At 38.2% G+C, this 22,674-nt stretch overlaps 1 protein-coding gene and 1 long non-coding RNA gene across 7 annotated transcripts in view; one reads left to right on the plus strand and one right to left on the minus strand.

The window, feature by feature from the left end:
• LOC132531519 (uncharacterized) overlaps window positions 1-22,674 on the minus strand; it is a 217,514-nt gene that overhangs the window by 191,172 nt on the left and 3,668 nt on the right. The gene's annotated exons all lie outside the window — the stretch shown is intronic.
• Window positions 640-22,674, plus strand: part of EFEMP1 (EGF containing fibulin extracellular matrix protein 1) — a 68,423-nt gene continuing 46,388 nt past the window's right edge. The window contains exons 1-5 of one of the 6 annotated variants that reach the window (XM_060169364.1): window positions 640-736; window positions 1,805-1,845; window positions 2,278-2,365; window positions 6,842-6,890; window positions 7,055-7,456. In XM_060169364.1, the coding sequence (XP_060025347.1) occupies window positions 2,285-2,365; window positions 6,842-6,890; window positions 7,055-7,456 (532 nt within the window). In that variant the 5' untranslated portion in view covers window positions 640-736; window positions 1,805-1,845; window positions 2,278-2,284. Of the gene's footprint in view, window positions 737-909; window positions 1,097-1,804; window positions 1,846-2,238; window positions 2,366-3,536; window positions 3,582-6,841; window positions 6,891-7,054; window positions 7,457-22,674 lie in introns of those variants that run through there. The other 5 variants (XM_060169366.1, XM_060169362.1, XM_060169365.1 and 2 more) reach the window with 5 other exon arrangements.

A 22,674-nucleotide genomic window follows, 5' to 3' on the forward strand; every position in this document is an offset into this window, starting at 1 on the left:
TGTTTGGAGGCAAACTCTTAATCTGACTTTAGAGTTAGAGCTTTCAAAGATAACTGCAATCTGTGTGGTAAGATTTGAAGAAGCCAGAAAAAAATATTTTTTTTTCTCTCCAGATTCCTGAAATTCCACCATTAGTGTGAAAGGTGAGAGTGAAATGCCCAAAGTTGAATGACCAGTACTGGAGACTCCCACAAGGGAACGAGGGGAGAGAAGAAAAGCAGTAGATGAGACAAGGGGCCCATAAAAAACGGGGTTTGAGAGACCAGAGGACAACCCAAGCTCACGATCTTGTGAGTGTGAGTTCTACCTGGGCCATCCCCAAGCCCTCACACATAGTAAGTCACAGATACTGGTGGAATGAATGAATTCTCTTTTTTCTACCTTTGAGGAAGCAGGCACTTCCCCACCCTTCAAAAAGAAAAAAAAGTATCTTAAAGAAAAGGCGAAAGAACCAGTTCTACAAATGGAGTTAATTTACTCTCCTAGGATTCACCTATTGGGGAATAATAATAATAATAATAATAATAATAATAATAAGAAGAAGAAGAAGAAGAAGAAGAAGAAGCAATTTCTCAGGACGCTCACAAGCTCTACTAGGAGAGCCTTTTTCCACTCCGCGGCGCACAAGAAATTGCCTGGGAGGCTGGAGCATCACCAAGGCCGATTCAAACCCCAAACGTCACATGCCAAACGTGCCATCTTCTGCCTGGAGTTCCGGCGCGTCTGGGAACAAAGAGTGAGGGGATGGCAGGGGAGGGCAGGCGGGTGGTGGAGAGCCCCTGTAGAAGGGGGCGCAGACCCAGCTGCGCAGCGCGCACTCCCGCCCGGTTTGCAGCCCTCGGCTCAGCCCTTTTGCGCCTCCCTCAGCTCTCTCCTCCGCCCCCCTTCGCCCTCCCCTTTCCCTCCTTTTCTCCTCCTCCTCCTGCCGCCGCCGCGGCCGCTGCCAGACCTCGCCAGTTCAGACCCACGGGGCTGCCCTCCCCTGCTCTCTCCCCTCGCTGCCCGGGCCCGGAGCGCAGAGCGGCCGCGCAGGTAGGAGCCCCGAAGCGGGGGTCACACCAGCTCGCCCAGTGCCCGCGGGGCCGCGCGCCGAGGAGTAAGTGGGGTGACCTGAGGGGTGCAGTGGACCTGAGAACTGCCGCACACTGTGCAAGATCTCTCAGGCAGAGAGGGAGGTGGAGGTGTGTGGTCTAGGAATGCGATCTGTCAGCATGTGCGAGTACGGGGTGACATCTGTTTGGATGGGCATGTGTGTGCGTGCCGACAATCAGCCGACAGGGCTTTGCCCATAAACAAGGTTTTGAAAGTTTCAGGGGGCCAGAGATTTAAGCCGCACCTGGATTCCACAGGAGCTGGTTAGAAACTGGAGCGCTGAGCAGCTCCCCGGGGACGGCTGCCTGATAACATACAGTTGAGAAAAGGGACCTCGCCTCCCTGGGGGTGCCTGGCCGGCTGCCCTGAAATTGGTACTTCGGGCCGCTGTGTGGTTGCCCAGTTCCGGCCCTAGGCAGCCCCGATTCTGAAGGTAGCATTTCGGGGACCGAGGGACTGATAAGGCACGAGGGCATGAGACGCTTTGGGCTGCTCCTCTACACAACCTGGGGGTTTTAAACAAAGCTGCGCAAAGAGAACGCCTGGAAATGCCACTTTGAGAGTTTGCGCTGGGGAATGTAAGAAGGAGCTCTGAAGGGCAGGTATTCTATCCTAGGGGAGGAGATTGCTCCCGAGTTTTGTTCTGGTGTTTTGTTTAAAAAAAAAAAAAAAGAAGAAGTTTGAAGCCAAAGTAATTCATATTTGTTCACAGGTTTTTCTGCTGAGCTGTGCAAGGAACTTAACTAGCTGGAGGTGAGCTTATAGGGAAAGCCTTAACGTTCAAGGGAATATGAGATTTGCTGCCCCACTTCAGCCCTCGGAAAAAAATGAACCGTCTTCTTTGAAATTAATGACACTGTACTCTTTCTCTTTCACTCCCTTTCTCGAGCCTGTTGTGTAGGTGCAGTATAAAATGCACGCTGTATATCTTTTGCATATATTTCAGCGAAGCCGGACAGAGTAAAGTGAAATGTAATTCTGCAGCCGTTTTACAGTCTTTGGTGCCTCGTTTGGCCAAGGGAAGGTTGAGGAGGGGGAGGGGAGATGAGAAAGTAAATTGGAAGTTGGGTATGATGGAGCCTCAGCCTCCTCCGCCTTCGCTATCTTGCTTGTTACTTTACAGCTAAAGTTTTATTTCCCCCGCAGCAGATACTAAGGATCGGTTTGTGCTGTGTTTTCTTTGAGATTCACGATGGTGAAAGCCCTTTTCCTAATTATGCTGACTCTGGCGTTGGTCAAGTCACAGGACACCGAAGAAACCATCACGTACACGGTAAGGGGTGATGGAATTTGAGATAAGTGCGGTTCATAGGGATTCTGTGGCACAAGGGAGACTTTATCCACTCCTGCCAGTCTATGTGGGCTGTTCGCTGTGGTGGATAATAAACGTTAGCAAGTTTCATGTTTAAGATTCGTTGTAAATTGCCTGTCCTTTCAAAACTTCACTTAGTGTAGCGAGGTGGATGGACCTAGAGTCTGTCACACAGAGTGAAGTAAGTCAGAAAGAGAAAAACAAATACCGTATGCTAACACATATATATGGGATCTGAAAAACGGTACTGATGAACCTAGTGGCAGGGCAGGAATAAAGACTCAGACGTAGAGAATGGACTTGGTGGGGGGTGGGTGGGGGCGGGGGAGGAGCTGGGGCGAAGTGAGAGAGTAGCATGGACATATATACACTACGAAATGTAAAATGGATGGCTAGTGGGAAGCTGCTGCTTAGCACAGGGAGATCAGCTGGATGCTTTGTGACGACCTAGAGGGGTGGGATAGGGAGAGTGGGAGGGAGGTCCAAGAGGGAGGGGTTATGAGGAGATATGTATACATATAGCTGATTCACTTTGTTGTACAGCAGAAACCAACACAACATTGTGAAGCAATTATACTCCAATAAAGATATTAAAAAATACAACAACAAAAGTTCTCTTAGATCACCATTTGAGACAGGGACCAAAATGCAAGGATTTGTGCAAGGCCAAAAAGGGAAACCCCTTTAAAACAAAACACAAAGTAAGCTACATATTTCTGACACATTAAACAAATTAATGGGTATAAGTAATTGGAAAACCTGAATTCCTGTATACATGCAGATGAAACCAGAACTCAAGGAGTAAGACAAGTCAAATAGGAATGTTAAACATCACAAAAGCCCATCACCTCATTTGTGCATGTGACTTATGTTCTCATGTAAGTGGACTTTCTTGACTTCATAAAGGCTATTATTCATTTACAGTATAACTGATAACTCATATAAATGCCATTCAGATAGATGTGATATTTGGCAAAATGGCTTTAAAATGCATTGTATGAAATTTGGTTTTGCATTTTCTAATTAGTATATCTGATATTTCCAAGTAATTTTGATTAGTTAGTTAACTGTATGGATATAACCAATGTTTAATACAATATTGAATATATCATCTAACCCCTCCCACTGCCAGGAATGGATATGGTGAGAACAGAGGGCAGTGCTTACCTCACTTCTGGTGAGTTTGTTTGCACCTCTGTTTTGTGTTTTCTAGTCTTTAATCAGTGTTGTGAGGCAAATGACATTTGTCCTGGATCAGAATATGAAAAACATATTTTTCTGCTTGCTCCCAATTTAAAATTAAGTAATCTCACTCAAAAGAATGTGAAAAATTTTTGAAAATAAAACTCTTAAAAGTGAGCTAATGTCAATTACTGATAATAAACATTATCTCACTTTTTTGATATTATCCCTAGAATGTATTCATCTGCAAATATTCCTTGTTGTTTAGATCAACTATAAATCAAATGGAGTTTAATATAAATATTTTGTTAACTTAATGGTAAATGTAGTTGCTTCCTCTGCTGAAGATAAATAAAACAAGATAAATGAATACATGTGTTGTTTATCTTCAAATGAAATTGTTTTGTTATTCAGGCTAAACTTACTACCTTCTTAGGGAGCTAAAATTAAATTAGCTACCCACTTTTATATTCATCTAATAAAAGATTTTATTGCTTTTACAATTGCTTATCTTGTACCCCCTGCCCATTGCTAATCACCTAAATCTTACTCATCTTTAGCAGAGAAAGTTCCCTGTGGATTAAACACTGTAGTTTTAAGACCACTAACTAGGGTTCATCATATTATAACAGGTTTCCCAAATATGACACCCTTTTTGTGCTAAGATTAGAGCTATTCTCTTTTGAATTGTGTATGCCTATTAGTTCATGGCTAAAGGACAAAATGTAGCTATATTTTTAGTAATTCCACTGTGGAGACACTGTCTCCTTTCATCCTCACAGCAAAGTATGAGGTAAGTGACATCCTCTTCCTTCTGCTGATAGTGGAACTGAAGATCAGAGAGGTATCTAACTTGCTTAAGACTACACAGCCAGTAAGTGGTGAAACTAAATTCACTCTAGGCTTGTTTAATAGTAGATCCATATTGAATGTACTGGAACTGAAGACCTAAAGCAAACTGCAAATCTTCTCTATTTAACATACAGATTTATTCAAGTGCACTGTCATTTTGCCTGGCTTGAAAGATACTTTTCAGAAGGATGGGTTCATATCCACAAGACAGCCTCATATTCTTTCATGTTAAAGATAGGGTCCATTCAGTTATTCACTCATCAAGTATCTGCCGTGTGCATAAGCAATGCTCATCACTATCAAAAGAATTTAAGTTTACTTGCTTACTAAAAAAATTCAGACCTTAACCTTAGGGAATTTACCTTGGGAAAATACTTTTGAAAAGTACAAAGTATTATACATGTTGCTAAAGAAATACAAAAGCAAGGAGGTAATTAATGTTCATACTGGCATATTGAAGGAGGTAGAACTCTGTGCTGGTTCTTGAAGGAAGACTTTGGATTATTCTAGAAAGGCTGAAGAGACACCTGAATCAGAAAAAGTGGCATAATCAAAGGCTAGAAGTGAAAACAGCCAAGTCAAGTCCAGGAGGTGACAACAAGCTAGGTAGTGGGGAGAACCTAGAGATGGCAATAGTGGGAGATGAAAGGTCTACAGGCCACTGTGAGCCCTTAGATGGAGGGACAACGTAACCAAGAGAGCAAAGAAAGATTGTCATGGAGGCTTGTGTGCAGCATGTAGAGATATGGAGACCACCTAAGGAGACTTGCCTACTCATGAGGCCAGGAAGGCTTACACCAACGTGGGAGAGATAAAAGTGGAAACAAAGTCAGCAGAGCTTGAAGGAAAATAATTGGAAAAGTTGATGTTAAAGTTGTAATCCTGGGTGCTGAGAAAGGTGGTAGTGCCTTGGACAGTGTTGGGGAAACTAGAAAGAATTAGTATGGGAGATAAAGTGAGTTTAGTTTTCACCCTGTTAAGTCTCAGAAATCAGTAAAATACCTAAACTCATCTGTCTCCATTCAGCTATATAAGTAAATTTACTATTTACTTACTTGGCTCTTACAAAAGAATTTGAGTTTATTTATTTGTTTACTCTACTTTTGCTCAATCCTTCCTGAAGCCTCTTCCTCAAATCTGCATCTGATCAGATGTTTTCTTGAGCTTAAAATTTCTTCAGAGGCCTCATCACTTATACCAGCATTTCTCAAGAAGTAGCCCATAGATGACTTGTATCAGAATCACCTGAGATGCCTGTTAGGAATTCAGATTCCAGGCCCCCAACCAAACCTACAGAATCAGAACCGTTGGTTGGGCCCAGGAATCTGCATTTTAACAAGCACCAGAATGATTCTTAAGCATAATGGAGCTTGAGATTCACTGACCTTTAAGGTAGAATTCAGTTTCCATCTATCCCAAAGAAAGGCTTCCCTGGTTTGGCCCTGCCTACCTCTCTAACCTCACTCCACCCACCCAGGAATACTTGTAACTCCTTCCTTCTTTAACAACTCTGCACCTTTGCTTACGTGGTCCCTTATCCTAGACTCCCCATATCTCTCTGGAAAAAAGTCCTGTAAGGCCCAATTCACTTGTAACTTCGCCCATAAAGCCTTCCCTTACACCCTGTCATGTCCACCCACAGCCCTGGGTAGGGTCCATCATTCCTTCCACAGGTAGACTTGTGTCACGACACCTGACATCTTGCTCCAACTTATCTACCTGTCTGTCTCCTCTTCAGGCCTGTGAGCTGCTTGAGAACAGGAACAAGGTATTAATCATCTTTGCTTTCCCAGGGACTAGGGTGGTGCCTGGTGTGAGAAGGTACTTGACAGATGGTTCCTTCAGTGAGTGAACTAGAGAGGACCCATAGGAACTAAAGCTAGAAGGCAGGCCATGGTGTGAGAAGGAGGCTCAGGACTCTACTGAATAGGAATGATAAGGAAAGCCATGTCTGGAATGCTCTAAGAGGATTTGGAGAGAGAGAGGAAATTGTCAAGGGCTGAAGAAAAGAACTCAGCTGAATTTTTTTTTTTTTTTTTGGTAAAATTTACAGTGTGGAAGAAGGGGCAAATAAAGCAAAAAAGCAGTCAGAGAGATTGCAGAATATTAGTATTGGGACAGAGAGAAAGGACTTCCAAGAAGATGGTTATGGGCAACTGGACCCAACGCAAATACAACAAGAGTTGAGACAGCTGGTGATTGAGAAGGGATCCCTGAAGCCGTCCAGTGCACAGATGTGTCTTTTTAAAATAGCTACAGAATGGTAAACTACCCATCTCATCATCTATCTAGGACTCTAGCACAAAGATTGTTGCCATAAGTATGAAGCTTTTAGAGTGACTTCTCAGAGAATGGATACTCAATTAACTGTCTCCTGGCCCCATCTTGATGTTTTCTTCACAGCAATGCACAGATGGATATGAGTGGGATCCTGTAAGACAGCAGTGCAAAGGTGAGCCAACTTTCAAAGACTTCCCATCTGAACATAGCTCTCTGTCTCTATCTCATATGTCCTTCATGTCCTGCCTGTATTATACCCAAAAGGCATAAGCATATATTTACATGTTGAGTTTCCCCTCTAAGAAGATTCCTGACTTATTTTATTACTGACCACAGATATTGATGAATGTGACATTGTCCCAGACGCTTGCAAAGGTGGAATGAAATGCGTCAACCACTATGGAGGATACCTCTGCCTTCCTAAAACAGCTCAGATTATTGTCAACAATGAACAACCACAGCAAGAAACACCAGCAGCTGAAGGTGCGGGTGCAGCTACAAATGCAGCTGTGACCTCTAGTACAGGCACTGGGGGTGTAGCAGCCAGTGGCATGGCAGCCAGTGGAGCGGTGCCTGGGGGTGGTTTTGTCGCCAGTGCTGCTGCTGAAGTGCAGACTGGCCGAAATAACTTTGTCATCCGGCGGAACCCAGCTGACCCTCAGCGCATTCCCTCCAACCCTTCTCACCGGATCCAGTGTGCAACAGGCTATGAGCAGAGTGAGCATAACGTGTGCCAAGGTAAGCATGACTTTCAATGCTAATGAGAAAGTTCTTGCCCAGGTGCACCTGTGGTGAGGATGACAACAGCTCATACTTACTGAGAGCTTCCCACTCGCCAGACTTTGTGCTAAGTGCTTTGCCTGCATTATCATATTCAATCATCACAATAGTCCTAAAAGGTAGTTGCTGCCAGTACCATCATCATTTTGCAAATGAGGAACTGTGTCTCAGAGAGGTCATCAGTGGTTCTCAACCTTAGCTGCACATATTTAGGGTCACTTGGGAGCCTTTAAAACTTCTCCATGTCCAAGCCACACCCCAGCCCAATTAAATAACAGTCTCTGGGGGGTGGGTTCCAAGAATCAGTATTTTTTTAAAACTCCCCATGTGGTCCCAGTGTGCAGCCAAGTTTGAGAACTAGGGGTCACACAGGTGGTGAGTACAGAGCCAGCGTTCAAACCCAGACAGATGGGGCCAGAGTCACAGCTGTCAAAAGAAGCAAATTATTCATTTGGAATTTGAAATTGTGCTGTCAAGCTACTCCACAAATGTCTGCCTTTAAGGTCTCAAACTTTCTTTTTATTGAACTTGCCACTGACTTGTTTTCCTCACAGAGGAATAAAGAAATGGGACTTCTGCTTCTCATTACCTTTGAGGGAGTGTCCCCCACTCGCATTTATATCTATTTTTAAGCTCTCGTTTGAGCACATTTCGCTTATATCACTTGCACCATGGCACTGTCCGCTTGGGTTTTTCTGTTTATTTTCACAAAGAGTACACATCACTGTGTATTCTAGAAACAGCTGTAGACTCATGCTAGCAAAGTGATAAGAATCTTGGGCTTTGAAGACATGTAGGATATTAACTAACTGGACTGTGCTAAGGGATTTTCTTCCTCTTTGCCTACTTAGCAAACCCTTTTAGATCTGCCTAGTGTGGCAATAGAAGCTCCAGACTACTTTTTCACTACCAGGGGCTGACTGGGTAAACCCCATAAGACACCATAAGTGCCTGGTACCCCCTGGCCAATGGAAAGGGCCCAGGAGTTCTTACCTTCTACCTGCCTGAATGAGGAAGAGCACCTTCCTCCCTCAACACTGAAGGGTTCAACTGGGGTCACCTAGCTGCTGCATTAAGTGAAAGAAGCAACTGCTGGTCCTCTAGAATGCTGCCCCTTATTCACCAGTGTTGAGTTTTATCTTCTGTATAAAATATAGTAGATTTTAAATGGTTTATAAATGAAGTAAGGAAACCTATCAGGCTCTGACTTTTATTATTTTATATTTTGTGTTCAAATTTTAAGTATCCCACATCAAGAGCTAACCCATGCTGTGATGGTGTCACTTTTCAGAGAACCTATCGTATTAGCATCTGTTTTGTGTTACTGTCATGAGTCAGAATTCCAATATTGATGATGAATGCTTCAGCATCTGCTTGATATTCAGATATTTAATTTAAGGATTATGTCAAAGAGATAACCTCATGAGGTTATTTATATATATAAATAAATAGATATTTACAAATAAATATATATTTATATAAAATATATATGGTGTGTGTATTTGAGTGAATACTGGTTTAAAAATACCTTGAATTTATTTAAAATACCAACTGTTAATTGTGTTATTTAAATATATAATTATACTGGAAGGTTTGGTGGTATTTTTCCTGAAACTGAAAAGTTTTACTGAAATTTTTGAAGTATTGACTTTTACATACTGAATTAATTTTTACACTTCAGATGTAGGTTTTAATGGTACTTAGGAGAAGAAAACCCAGGTAAATGAATGGATCGTTTATCAGAAACTGTCAAAGTAGTTTATGGTCCACCATTGACAGTTGTGGTTGAAAGCAAGAACAATGCCTAGAATCGAATGAAAAATTTCTAGAATAAAACATATTCAGGATTTACAACATGCATTGGTTACAGTAGAAACTGTATAATAAAAAGTGAATAATAAAAATGAAATCCTATTTAATTTTTCTTAAAGATTTAGACTATCTTACAAAGTAAGTTACTTTTAAAATATTTATAATCCTTACTTCTTTGGGAATTTCTTTTTAATTTTAAGCTAAAACTATTAAATGCTTATGGTAGATGCTAAATACATATTCATTGATTGTGTGCACACAGGGCATTTCCAACCCAAACTGTTTTGTATAATTCAAGTAATTTCAAAAATTTGGGATTGGCGGTCTGTATCATTAAAAGTAGGGTTAAAAGTTTTTTGGATGACTTAAGGCTTAAGTTGGATTTCTTCCCACCTCACAATTTTGCAAAGTGCCCATAAATGTGGATTTACTTAATTGTTGATAAAAGGGGGTTATTTCATATGATAACAACAGGATAATCTGTCTAGGGAATCTGACTAACATAAGTCAGGTCACACTTGTGCCCGTTTATTATTGAGCCAATCAAACATGCAGTCCAGTTTCTTCTGACTGCCTGCAGATGTATGACATTCTCATTCCAGGCCAGCAGCACAAAATAATATTTTATAACCAATGTGAAAGTGTGGGGACCTCCGCTTGAAACAATAATGTGCTCCAAGGACCTACATTACTGACATCATTGTGGAGTTTGAGGAGACTTCTGTTTTAATAAAGATCTCCACTCTCTTTTAAATGTTGCATACTTATGACCAGTAATCCAAACATATTTACCGTGGTTGCTGGATCAGAATAAATGAATGCCTGTAGATGGGTCGTGTTTGTATTACAATTATTTCTTTTTCCCACATATATTTTTCAACAGGTACAGTTTATCAGTACATAACTTAAAGCTGACGACATTTTTAATGTAATGGCTGAAATCTGAACTGTGTTTCAGTGTTAAAGTCAGTCGTGCCTTTGAATGCACTATTACCAATCACAGTTGCCACCTATTTAAATACCACTAGATATTTTAAAATGTACTCTATTTTAGGGACTCCCCTGGCGGTCCAGTGTTTAAGACTCTCAGCTCCCAGTGCAGGGAACGTGGGTTCAATCCCTGGTCGGGAAACTAAGATCCCACATGAAGTGCAGCACAGCCATAAATAGATAAATAAATAAATGTATTCTATTTTATAAATATATTTTTAACCAGCTTTCCATGTTTTAACATTTAGTGAAAACATGATCCTTTACATTTTATTCATCTATTTGTCCAGAGTTTTTCAATTTTGTGCAAAACCAAGGGGTTTAAAATATAACATCCAAATATCAATTCACAGTAAGCAGTTTTTCTCAGGTAATTTTTGCCAACTGAGCGTGATACTGGGGAGGCCATTCACACTGAGAATTTCAAAGACAGGTCCCACCTTTGGCAGCTATCGCATTACATGAAGATCATTTCAGTGTTACATACCTGGAGTCATGTAAAAATTAAGTTTTAGAAATCATTCATTTCTCCATGAAATATTATCTACCTCAAAGACAACAGATATTCATCTGCTCCAAAAGGAAGTTGGATCTTTAGTGCATAGTCACTATGTTATCTTCTTCAAGGGATGTGGAGTTAGAAATCACTAGTTCAAGCTGAGAAAGAATTTTTTTTATCATATATAAGTTTCCAGGAGCCCCATTCTTGTAGGAAAAAAATATCATTTGGGAACTGGCAAATAAGAGAAAGCATCAATTGCCCAATTCAAAGGAATTTGTTCACTTAATTGAATTTTCAAAAAATTAAATGTAGAATATTTTGCATAGCTGGCAATTAAGTCATTACTAACCTCATGCAGGTTTTACAAGTATCATTACTAACTTGCTAAAGAAACCATACCATCAAAAAATGAACTTGATACAAACATCTAATGAAGCTGATTGTGGAGCCAATTCCAGAGTGCAATACCTGGCTTGTGTTATATAAGGTATAACTGAGAGATGTGAAAGCATACCCTAGAGTTTCCAACCATCCCTGTCTACCCAAGATTTTCCTGGTTTGAAAACTTAATGTCCCACATCGCTGGAAATGCCTCAGTCCTGGGGAAATGGCATTGTGGATCACCCTAGCAAACCCCCAATAACCAAATGTCCTGCACATCACAGCCAACAGTGAAAAAACGAATGTTAGAACCACTTTTTCAGGTTAAGGCATTGTTTGTCCAGTAAAACTGTTTTTTCAATTTGTTTTGAACTTTGAAAAACCATGTTTCATTGATCTTTATGTACCTGGACAGAGCCTTTCTTTGCAGTTATCAGGATCCCGCCAGTTTGTCAGTTTCCACATTGTTCTAGATTGCATGTGTAGGATACCTGTACATTAGCACCTACATACTTAGATACATGTCATACCATAGTTAGCTCGTCTTTCCTCATTTCCACTGGGAAAAATTTTACCACTCAGCTAAATTAAATACCATACTTCAATTATAAAGTTTTATTTGCCAAAATTTTTTTTTTCAATTTTCAATTGTATTTTCAATGATTTTATTTGATTTGTATTATTATTACCTATGACACAGGAGCAACTAAAAAGCTAAAAAGGAAAAACTGTTGCCTTTTGGAAAACCTAAAGGAATGAAAAAATTACACTCAGGGTTAAAAAGCTCTAAGCTCTTGGGGACCATCTATTATCCTCCTCACGTTTCTTTATAAACATAAGGATAACTAAAATACTATTTTGAAAAGGAAAAATGTTATTATCTATACATCTACTTTAAAAAAGAGAAACTTGAACTAACATGTACAGATTCTCAGATGCTAGGGATGTCTCTCTTCGGCTTCTTTCATTTGAAACTTAAATGATCACATATCCAAAAGGGGATTTATAAACTATAGTGTAATCAAGTAGCTTAGCATACTTGGCATTGTCATTACCAAACAACTTTCAAACACTACCCTTTTGCTGATCCTCACTAATGTCATTAGGGTCTCTGTTTTCTCCTGTTAGTTTTGTGAGGAAACGCCTAATTTTGTTACATGTAATTATACAGCCCAGCGAAGAGCTTTGAGCTCAGAAAATAGATATTTTGCAAAAGGAAGACTATAATTGAGTAAATTATGATATTAACAGAAAAGAAATATTTCAAGCACAAAGTAAAATGGGTATTAACTTACTACTAGTTCATTGTGTTTACTTGTTAATTACCTTTGAGTATCTGAAAATTCTCTAAGGCCATATAAATGGATAGGAGTTGAGTTTATAGGGAAAACTTAATTACTTTTAAAATAAACTGATGCAGTGTAATTGCATTGATTTCCTCCTGAAAAATCTAGCATTGTTTCATAATTTACTTTTCCAAACACTGTAGTCATAAAATTTCAGTTAATTTAAGACTCATTTTTAATATACATTTTATAGATAATATGTATATCTGATTCATGCATAGTCAGAAAATTCTTTAAAATTCCTTCATAAAAATTGAGTGACAATTATTTGAGGTGGAAGGATGGAAGAGGTCAATATGATCACTCTTCTGCAACAGAAGACTAAGTTGTATAACTGTTTAACTCAATGATTTTCAAAGTGTGGTCCCCAGATCAGAAACATTAGCATTATCCTGTAACTTATTAGAAATGCAAAATCGTGGGCCCCATCAGACCTACTGAATTGGAAACTCTGGGGATGGGGCTCAGCAATTTGTGTTTTAATAATTTTATAATTTTGATCCCTGCTGAAGTTTGAGAACCAATGGCCTAACTTAATCTTAACTTCAGGAAGCTGCATTCAGTTATAAAAACGAGAGGGCAAGGTCAGAATACTTTACGTGGGATATGGGAAGTAATGAAGAGAAAACATGTAAAAATATACATTCTACTTATAGGACAGAATAATATTTCCATTTCATTTCTCTCACCTATCTTGTTGTCATCACCAGTGCTCTGATCCCTAAATATTATTGGCCGTGAGTCCTGGTTAGGACTATATCCCCAAACCAAGGACACATATGTGCAATCTAGAGGAAAAGGGGACATTTTAACCAGAAAACAAGAGATCTTGCACCTGTCTATAAAACCTGCAAGTGTAAAATGCTGTAACTGCCCTTAAATTGTCAGTAAGTGAAACTTGCAGTTATGTTTTGGCTATAGTAAGGATTGGTGCTGTGATACCCCTACCTTCTATAGGCATCCCCCTTATACTCAAGGCACAAATATTGTTGTTTGGAGGTTCAGTTCATGTAGAGTTCTGAAAGAGGAGGAGGTTGACTCTGATTTTGGCCTTAAAGTGTGTTTTGGTTACCAAAGTGATAGGAGATCCTTTCAATATCTGATGCACAGCTGACATCTCCTTTAGATTCTGTGAATATCATCAAATATTAGAAGAGTATTCACATAAGTATCTTCTGTTCAATTTAAACTTTATCACAGATTTACTTCCCATCAAAGACAAGAAGACTCTTGTTAAAACTAGTTAACACAATCTGTAGAATGAACTTTCCTCTCCCCATAGAAGCAAAAAGAAGCAGATTAGACTAGAATTGCAAGCCTGGGTAACTTCAGGAATGTGCACTGGTACTGACTCATTATTTCTTTCTCCAGCAGAAAATTTCAAACTATAGTCTCTGAAATCAACAAATTGCCCCATTTGTAAGGATTGCCTTTGCACTTGTTGAATTATTGGCACAATTTTATTCTTTGAAACCAAAGAGTAAACAAAATTTGCCCCAAATGTGTTTGATTTTGCACGAAGGTACAAATAAGTAATTCATGCCACATCTGAAATTCATTACCATGCTTCTTTTTCCAGGAGGTAACTGCAAATTGCACACTCAAAAATAAAACTGATCAAGAAAACTGCATTCAAATATTGGCAGAAGAAAACAGCTGTCATTGCAAGCATTTAGCCACAATTGCAGGCTTGTAGCTTGAACCTAAATGATTTGTAAACATTTAATAAAGATGAAGTGAAGGAATGACATGAAAGGAAGGCTGAGTGCCAGGATACTGGCAGCAGCATGAACAGCTTATTGCTGTCAATTGCAAATAACCTTTTCAAATTAAAAGGAGGGATAGAGAATGAATCAATGTTATGTAAATGTGTACAAAATGACTTAAAAACTTGAGATATTCGGCTAACTCAACTCAACTAACTTGAACTACCTTTGAAATAATTGTACATCCATACTAGTCAAGGGTAACCAGGCAATATCACAAGTGAAACTGATCAAACAGAATGCAAAACCATTCAGTTAATGTTCAATAAAATCCAATCAAATTTTAAGAACCACTTTCTGTTGTAAGGCACTCTGATAGAATAAAAGTAGAAGGAAGGAGTGGCCATTGTCCTCAGGGAACTGACCATCATTAACCCATGAATTATAAAATAACAATAAAAGAAGCAAAATACATAGCTCAGGAAATTTAACACACGGGACATCACAGGAAGTACATAATGAATTGCCAAAAGTAGTAGCAAAACCAATATGTGATACAGGTATGCTTACAATTTATTAAAATCCACATTTAGACAGAAAAAAGAACATGTCCCCAGAAATGTGGTCAAGAACAAAAGCCTGGTTCCTCCCTGGAATGGAACATTTAGAAGAGAATGATGAGGGGAAGTTGAGAGGTCTGATGAGGAAATTAAGATCCGAAGAGCTAGGGAAGCAACCATCTTATAGCCAAGCAGAAAAAGCGAAAAGCTTTGGGTCCATGTTCCTTCTACCCAAGAGTGGTTTCCCAGGAGAGTCCCCCAGAAGCAGGGTGCTGCTGATAGGAATGCTAATGAGGTAAGGGATAGGGGTACGTGGAGGAAAACAAAATTTGATAGTACATGTGATGCTGAAGCACTGCAGAGCAAACACCTATGACTAGTACTCCATCCTCAGTAACTCTCCCCAACAAAATACTAATGTGTTCCTCCAGCCCTGTCTCAGTATCTTCCCAAACTGTGTCCCATTTTACTTATTATTGAAAAGGCACAAAGCAAATGTTTCGTGTTTGTGTGTGCGTGTTTGAATAAATGAATGGTTTTTAATCATCAGAGAATTCAGGCTTAAAGTTTACTTGACTTCTAAAACCATCCTTGAAAATGAGCAATTATGTACCATATGTGTATAAGGTGTATTTCCCAACTCTATATGTATCAAACTTCTATTTAATAATGGAGGGCGGGAGGGAGGCTCAAGAGGGTAGAGATTTGGGGATATATGTATACATACAGCTGATTCAACTTATTGTACAGCAGAATCTAACACAACATTGTAAAGCAATTACACTCCAAAAAAGATGTAAAAAAAAGAAGATAAAAAACAATAATGGAGGTCTTAAATATCTAGTTCCCATCTTAAGCTTAAGCCACTTGAAAGAAGGAACTATGAAGTCTATTCTTTATATTGTGGATTGTTAGGTTTTTAACAAACATTGGTGAATAAAGAAGTTGCTGTTATTCCTAAAGCAAGACTAGTAATTAGAAATACTAGAATTCTTTTAACTTTCTGACAAGACATTTAACCAGTGAATGCATCTCTATATCAAATATATCCTTCCTCAGAAATCTCATGGTGAATAATGAAAATACAGTTGGGTTGGGGAAATGTTAACATTTATGATATTTGAAGTGAAATAATCACAAAGCTGGAAAATATTTATGTAAGCTCTCTAATACTGTGAAGAAAATCAAGACACTGGGTGAAGCTCTATAAAATAAGAGCAAGAAAGGAAGAAGGGATCAGAGCAATCCATCTTGGTTTTTTCCCTTGACTGCAAGCCAGAAACTATCTTTTTCGTAGTTGTTGTTATGTAGTTGTTTTAATTAAAGTAAAATTGACTTATAATATTGTGTTATTTTCAAGAGTACAGCAGTGATTCAGTTATATATTTTTTCCAGATTATTTTCCATTATAAGTTATTACAAGTTATTGAATATAGTTCCCTGTGCTATGCAGTAAATCCTTTTTGCTTATCTATTTTATATATAGTAGTTCGTATCTGTTAATCCCATACTCTGAATTTATCCCTTCTCTCCCTCCATTTCTCCTTAGGTAACCGTAAGTTTATTTTCTATGTCTGTGAGTCTGTTTCTGTTTTGTATATAGATTCATTTGTATTATTCTTTAGATTCCACGTGTGATATCATATAGTATTTGTCTTTCTCTGTCTGACTTATTTCACTTAGTATCATATTCTCTAGGTCCATCCATGTTGCTGCAAATGGCATATTTCATTCTTTTTTATGACTGAATAATATTCCATTATATATATACCACATCATCTTAAGTCAATCACCTGTTGATGTGCACTTGGATTGTTTCCATGTCTTGGCTATTGTAAGTAGTGCTGCTATGAACATTAGGGTGCATGCATCTTTTCGAATTAGTTTTTGTCTTTTCTGGATATATGCTCAGGAGTGGGATTGCTGGATCATGTGATACCTCTACTTTTAGTTTTTTAAGGAACCTCTATACTGTTTTCCATAGTGGCTGCACCAGTTTACATTCCCACCAACAGTGTAGGAGGGTTCCCTTTTCTCCACACCGTCTCCAGCACTTATTATCTGTAGACTTTTTGATAGCCATTCTGACCGGTGTGAGGTGATACCTCATTGTGATTCTGATTTTCATTTCTCTAATAATTAGTGATGTTGAGCATCTTTTCATGTGCCTGTTGGCCATCTGTATGTCTTCTTTGGAGAAATGTCTGTTTAGGTCTTCTGCCCATTTTTTATTGGGTTGTTTGTTTGTTTTTTATGTTGAGCTGAATGAGTTGTTTATATATTTTGGATACTAACCCCTTGCCTGTCACATCGTTTGCAAATATTTTCTCCCATCCCGTAGCTTGTCTTTTTAATTTGTTGATGGTTTCCTTTGCTGTGCAAAAGGTTTTAAGTTTGATTTGTCCCCATTTGTTTATTTTTGCTTTTATTTCTATCGCCTTGGGAGAGTGATCTAAGACAATATTGCTACGATTTATGTCAGAGAATGTTTTGCCTATGTTCTCTTCTAAAAGTTTTATGGTGTCATGTCTTATATTTAGGTCTTTAAACCATTTTGAGTTTATTTTTGTATATAGTGTAAGGGAGTGTTCTAATTTCATTGATCTACATGTAACTATCCAGCTTTCCCCACACCACTTGTTGAAAAGACTGTTTTTTTCTCCATTGTATATTCTTGCCTCCTTTGTCATAGATGAATTGACTGTAGGTGTGTGGGTTTATTTCTGGGCTCTCTATTCTGTTCCATTGATCCATATGTCTGTTTTTGTGCCAATACCATGCTGTTTTGATTATGGTAGCTTTGTAGTATTGCCTGAAGTCTGGGAGGGTTATGCTTCCAGCTTTGTTCTTTTTCCTCAGAATTGCTTTGGCAATTCTGGATCTTTTGTGGTTCCATATACATTTGAGGGTTATTTATTCTAGTTCTGTGAAAAGTGTCATGAGTATTTTGATAGGGATCACATTAAATCTGTAGATTGCTTTGGGTAGTATGGCCACTTTAACAATATTAATTCTTCCAATCCAGGAGCATGGGATATCTTTCCATTTCTTTGAATCATCATCAATTTCCTTTATCAGTGTTTTATATAGTTTTCAGGATATAGGTCTTTCACCTCCTTGGTTAAGTTTATTCCTAAATATTTTTTTATGTGATTTTAAACTGGATTATTTTTTACTTTCTCTTTCTGATATTTCATTGTTAGTGTAAAGAAATGCAACAGATTTACGTAGATTAATCTTGTATCCTGTTACCTTGCTGAATTCATATATTACTTCTAAAAGTTTTTGTGTGGAGTCTTCAGTGTTCTCTATATAGAGTATCATGTCATCTGCAAACAGTAACAGTTTTACCTCTTCCCTTCCAATTTGGATATCTTTTATTTCTTTTTCTTGACTGATTGCTGTGGCTAGGAATGAAACTATTCTTTTTAAATTTATTCTGTTAAAATGCTAAAGGGTAGAATCCAGGAAAATCACTTAGTTGGTTGTAGGTGACTTAAAGAAGCACAGTTCTGATCTGGTCCCAAGGTAGGAAGAACTGAATTTCTAGAGAAGTGAGAAAGAAATCCATGGGTCCGAGGGACCCAGGAAAGAACACAGATTACTGAGGGTCCTTTGGGAGCTAATAACTAGCTTGTATTACGTACTTAACTGTATGTGAAATATGAGTGTGATGTAGACGATGGAACTAGAGACAACCATAAAAGCTGTGTGTATTGCTTTATGTGTGCCCAGCTAAAGGGAGAATCATGATGGAAATTGCAACTGCCTTTATGCAAATAGTTAAATCTCAAAAAGCTCCAGAGACTGTAGTGAAATAAGTTTTGCACTCTAAACAGCTGTGTGTGCTGCAGAGAATCTAATCCTACTCCCTTGAGTGGAAATGTGGAACACAATCCAAAACAGGAAACAACTCAGAGGTTCCCATTCAGTGTCCACCCTGGAGACCAGGTCTATCACAACCTGGATTAGGGAAGAATTTTTGTTCAGTAGTGATTAGTTAGATCTCACTATTTTGCAGCAAAGCCCTCCTCTCATACATACATTCACAAAATGAGTATGTCATTAAATTGTTGCTGACTTTTTCACTATTCACTAAAAAACCTAAGTATCTCAATATGTTTAAATATACCAAAATTATGAAGAGCAGTATAAGTCTGTTTTTCAGAGTCTGTTGTTGAATCCTTCAAATTTGTTGTTTATTTGAGGAAGCTTCTTAGAGAATTAGTTCAACTTTAATAATTCTCCTAAAATATATGAGTGATTGAGGTATTTGGCATCATTCGAAACCCACCAGTAAGCTTTTTTCCTAATCACTGTTTTTCATCATTTGAGGCCTAAAGAGATACTGTTATGTAAGATGGTTTTCCCTCCTTATCCATGTTCTGTCCTGAGCAGTTTGTGATATCAGAAGATATCTTGTCTAAAAAAGGAAAGGACATTCCAAAAGGACATTCCAAAAAAAACCTGCCCACACAGCCTAAATACCCCCTTTCTTTCCTAGATTTAGTTTATTCCAGCTATTTACACTCACACACATGCACACATACACATACCCACTCAAGTTCATGCCCATATACATGCATGTGCACAAACATGTAACAATGCACCATTTTTTGGTAGGAAAGTAACATGTACAGAAATTAAACTGATCAAAGCTGATAATGCTTCTAAAATGATTTGGAACACAGTTCCTCCTCTTATTATTCTCGTAAAATCAACACTGGGAACTGCTTTCTAAATTCATGTGTTTACCTATCACAAGGGAAAGGGCACCTTGGACAGCTACTACATGATTTATCAATAAAGACATTATTGGATGGAATATAGAAAGAGTCAACAAAGAAATAAAAGTGTTAAGGTGTAACCTCTAACACTCTGTTGCCTTACACTTCAGCAACATCCTGACCATGTCTTGACTAATCTTTCTTAGAGATTTACCTGGATTCCATCCTGACCTACCTTTGTGTTCTTGGGCAACTGAATTTTTAACAAAATAAAGTTTTTAGATAGACCATCATAGAGTGGATTAGAAAATAACTTATCGGGGACTGACATTGAATGCCCATGCTCTTTTATTGCTCAGACTTTGGCAAATTATATAGTCAGTATGTAGCCAAGAATAAAACGTCACTCAACAAACAAGGCAGAAAATTCCAGTTATTCATGATTAATTAAACTTCCCAGTAAAAGCTGTGGGCCCTTTTTGTAAAACTAGTTCACGACTTGGTGCATCAGAAGAGCCCTAATCCAGGGAGGAAGGTAGCCAGAGAAAAATGTCCTTCCACACAAGCTGGTAAAGATGCTGGGCTTCGTTCTCAACTTCAATTCCAAGACCTCCTTTCTTTAGTAATTGGGCAGGGGGGAAAAGCTAATGATAAAAAGAAGCTAAATAAAAGAAGGAAGTTTAATTGTGGTGCAATTTATACAGCTAATGATAGTTCTGAAAAAACAGGAAAGATTATTTGGTGACTAGTTCATTTTAAAAAATGTTTAATAGCAAAGCCATTGTAAATTAGAGTCCAACTGTAAGTAAACTAAACAATCTTCTCTGATTTTTTCAATTTAAACAGAAAAATGGATTGTTTAAGCATGCCAGAGCAATAGTTTCCAATAAACCAAGCTATCACTGATGGTTAATACCCCAAATAGAATATCACTGTATTAGAAAAAGAGCTTGGGCTATTTAGTTGTCATTGTAAAAACCTGGCCACAAACAGTATTAGGGTTCTAACAGAGTTTTAAAGAATTATTAGAAAAGCTGGTTATAATATCAAAGTCAGGATTAGGCACAATTACACACTCCCCAAAGCATTATGAATCCATAACAAAATGTATGTATTTTTCTTGGTAAAATACACAGTTTCTGGTCTTGTATTAAAGGGAACAGTTTATAATGACAAGGGAGAATAAGAACAACATCAATAAGGAAGACTGCATGAATTATTTGATTAAATATGAATGATGTTTTGAATTTTCTCAAGAGCTTAAAAAATCAAATAGAGGTCCTGACAAGGGGTAAAAGTAACTGCAAGCAACTGGCCTGCCTATTCCTCAGTATAAATCTCAAATTAGGAAAAGAAGAATCAGGTGCAGATTCAAAGTCAGACCAAGCCTCTGTAGTTGATTTGGAGAGCTACATCTTAAAATTATTCTAGTAGATGACACATCAGTGTTATGTCAACTCTATTACTCAGCAAAAAAGAAAACACCACTTTCCCTTAAAGGAGAAGAAATACTTTCTCTTCTCTGTTACAGTTAACTACAGAGATCATAACTGGGTAACTACTGTAGCTAAAAATTCATGACTTAAGTATTGCTTGCCCATTGATCGATTTTAAATACAGTGTCCCCACTTATCCTTGAGAGATATGTTCCAAGACCCCCAGCAGATGCCTGAAACCATGGATAGTACCAAACTCTATATATACAATTTTTTTCCAATACATACATACCTATGATAAAGTTTAATTTATAAGTTAGGCACAGTGAGAGATTAACAACAGTATCTAATAATGAAATAGAACAATTATAACAATATACTGTAATAAAAGTTATATGAATGTGGTCTCTCTCTCTCTCAAAATATCTTATTGTACAAATTTAATGCCTTTTCCATCTTAACTAAGCACTTATCATGCACTGGCCATAACTTTTACAGTTTGAGTTTGGCAGCAAAACTAGCATGAATTTCTTTTTCCTTTTTTCACAATTTCACATTTAGAAGATTCATTCTTACCGTAGATCTTAGCAACCTCAGCATACAAAATGTTTTTCTTTCCTTATTAAGTCGAGAACTTCCACCTTTTCACTTAAAGGAAGCACTTTACGGTTTCCCTGTAGCATACCCTAGTTGCCAGCATCACTACTCTTGAGCTTTGAGACCAGTATTAAGTGAAGTAAGGGTTACTTGAACACAAGCACTGCGATATCCAAAACAGTGGATCTGATAAGCAAGATGCTACTAATCGGTTGATGGGCAGGCTATGCTAGACAAAGGGATGATTCATGTCATCGGCAGGATGGAGTGGGATGGCAAGGTATTTCACCACACTATTCAGAATAGCAGGCAATCTAAAACATATGAATTATTTCTGGAATTTTTCATATAATATTTTTAGACCATGGTTGACCATGTGGGTAACTGAAACTTCAGAAAGCGAAACCAAAGATAAGAGGGGTAACTATATATATATACCACATATTCTTAAGATGAAACAGTGAAGCCAGTTATGAGAATTTCCCTGGCTCTTCTGCTGAGTGACTCAAGTAACAGTGATACTTTACCCCCAACACCATCTACCATCACCACACACCACTCAGTATGAAAATCAATCATCTAAGGAAAAAGCAAAAATGCAGTGAACACCTGTGAGGGTAGAGGCCAGGAATGTATTCATACATTTATGGAGAAAAAAAGCAAAACAGAGCAAACAGTTGAGCTATATCCTTCTCTTCCAGGGACCTCCTCTTACTCTGGGAGACAATAGCAGTTGTAAGAGGAATGAGAGGCAGAAAAAGAGATGTAGAATGGAACTGGAAGAGAGAGAAAAAGAGAGTAAGATAGGAGAGTAGAGGACATGAGCAAGCATAAGACTATTCTAATCAAAAATAGGTTCTGCTGAAGTATCTTGTAAAATAGTATTACAGTGACCATTTTCTACCTGTGTATATGTGTATAAGTACATATTTTCCTCAAAGGACTGATGAAGAAAAAAAGAAAAGGTGACACCTGAATAAATCAATATTTCTGTTTTTATAAAATTGTCTGAGGGATTCTTTAAATTTGGGATTCCATTCTCTAATATGTTTTTGAGGATCTTCTATATGCTATGTGTGATAGACCAATGATTCTCAAACTTTACTGAACATGTGAATT

The sequence above is a fragment of the Lagenorhynchus albirostris genome, chromosome 13 (assembly GCF_949774975.1).
Source record: "Lagenorhynchus albirostris chromosome 13, mLagAlb1.1, whole genome shotgun sequence".
Taxonomy (NCBI): Eukaryota; Metazoa; Chordata; class Mammalia; order Artiodactyla; family Delphinidae; genus Lagenorhynchus; species Lagenorhynchus albirostris.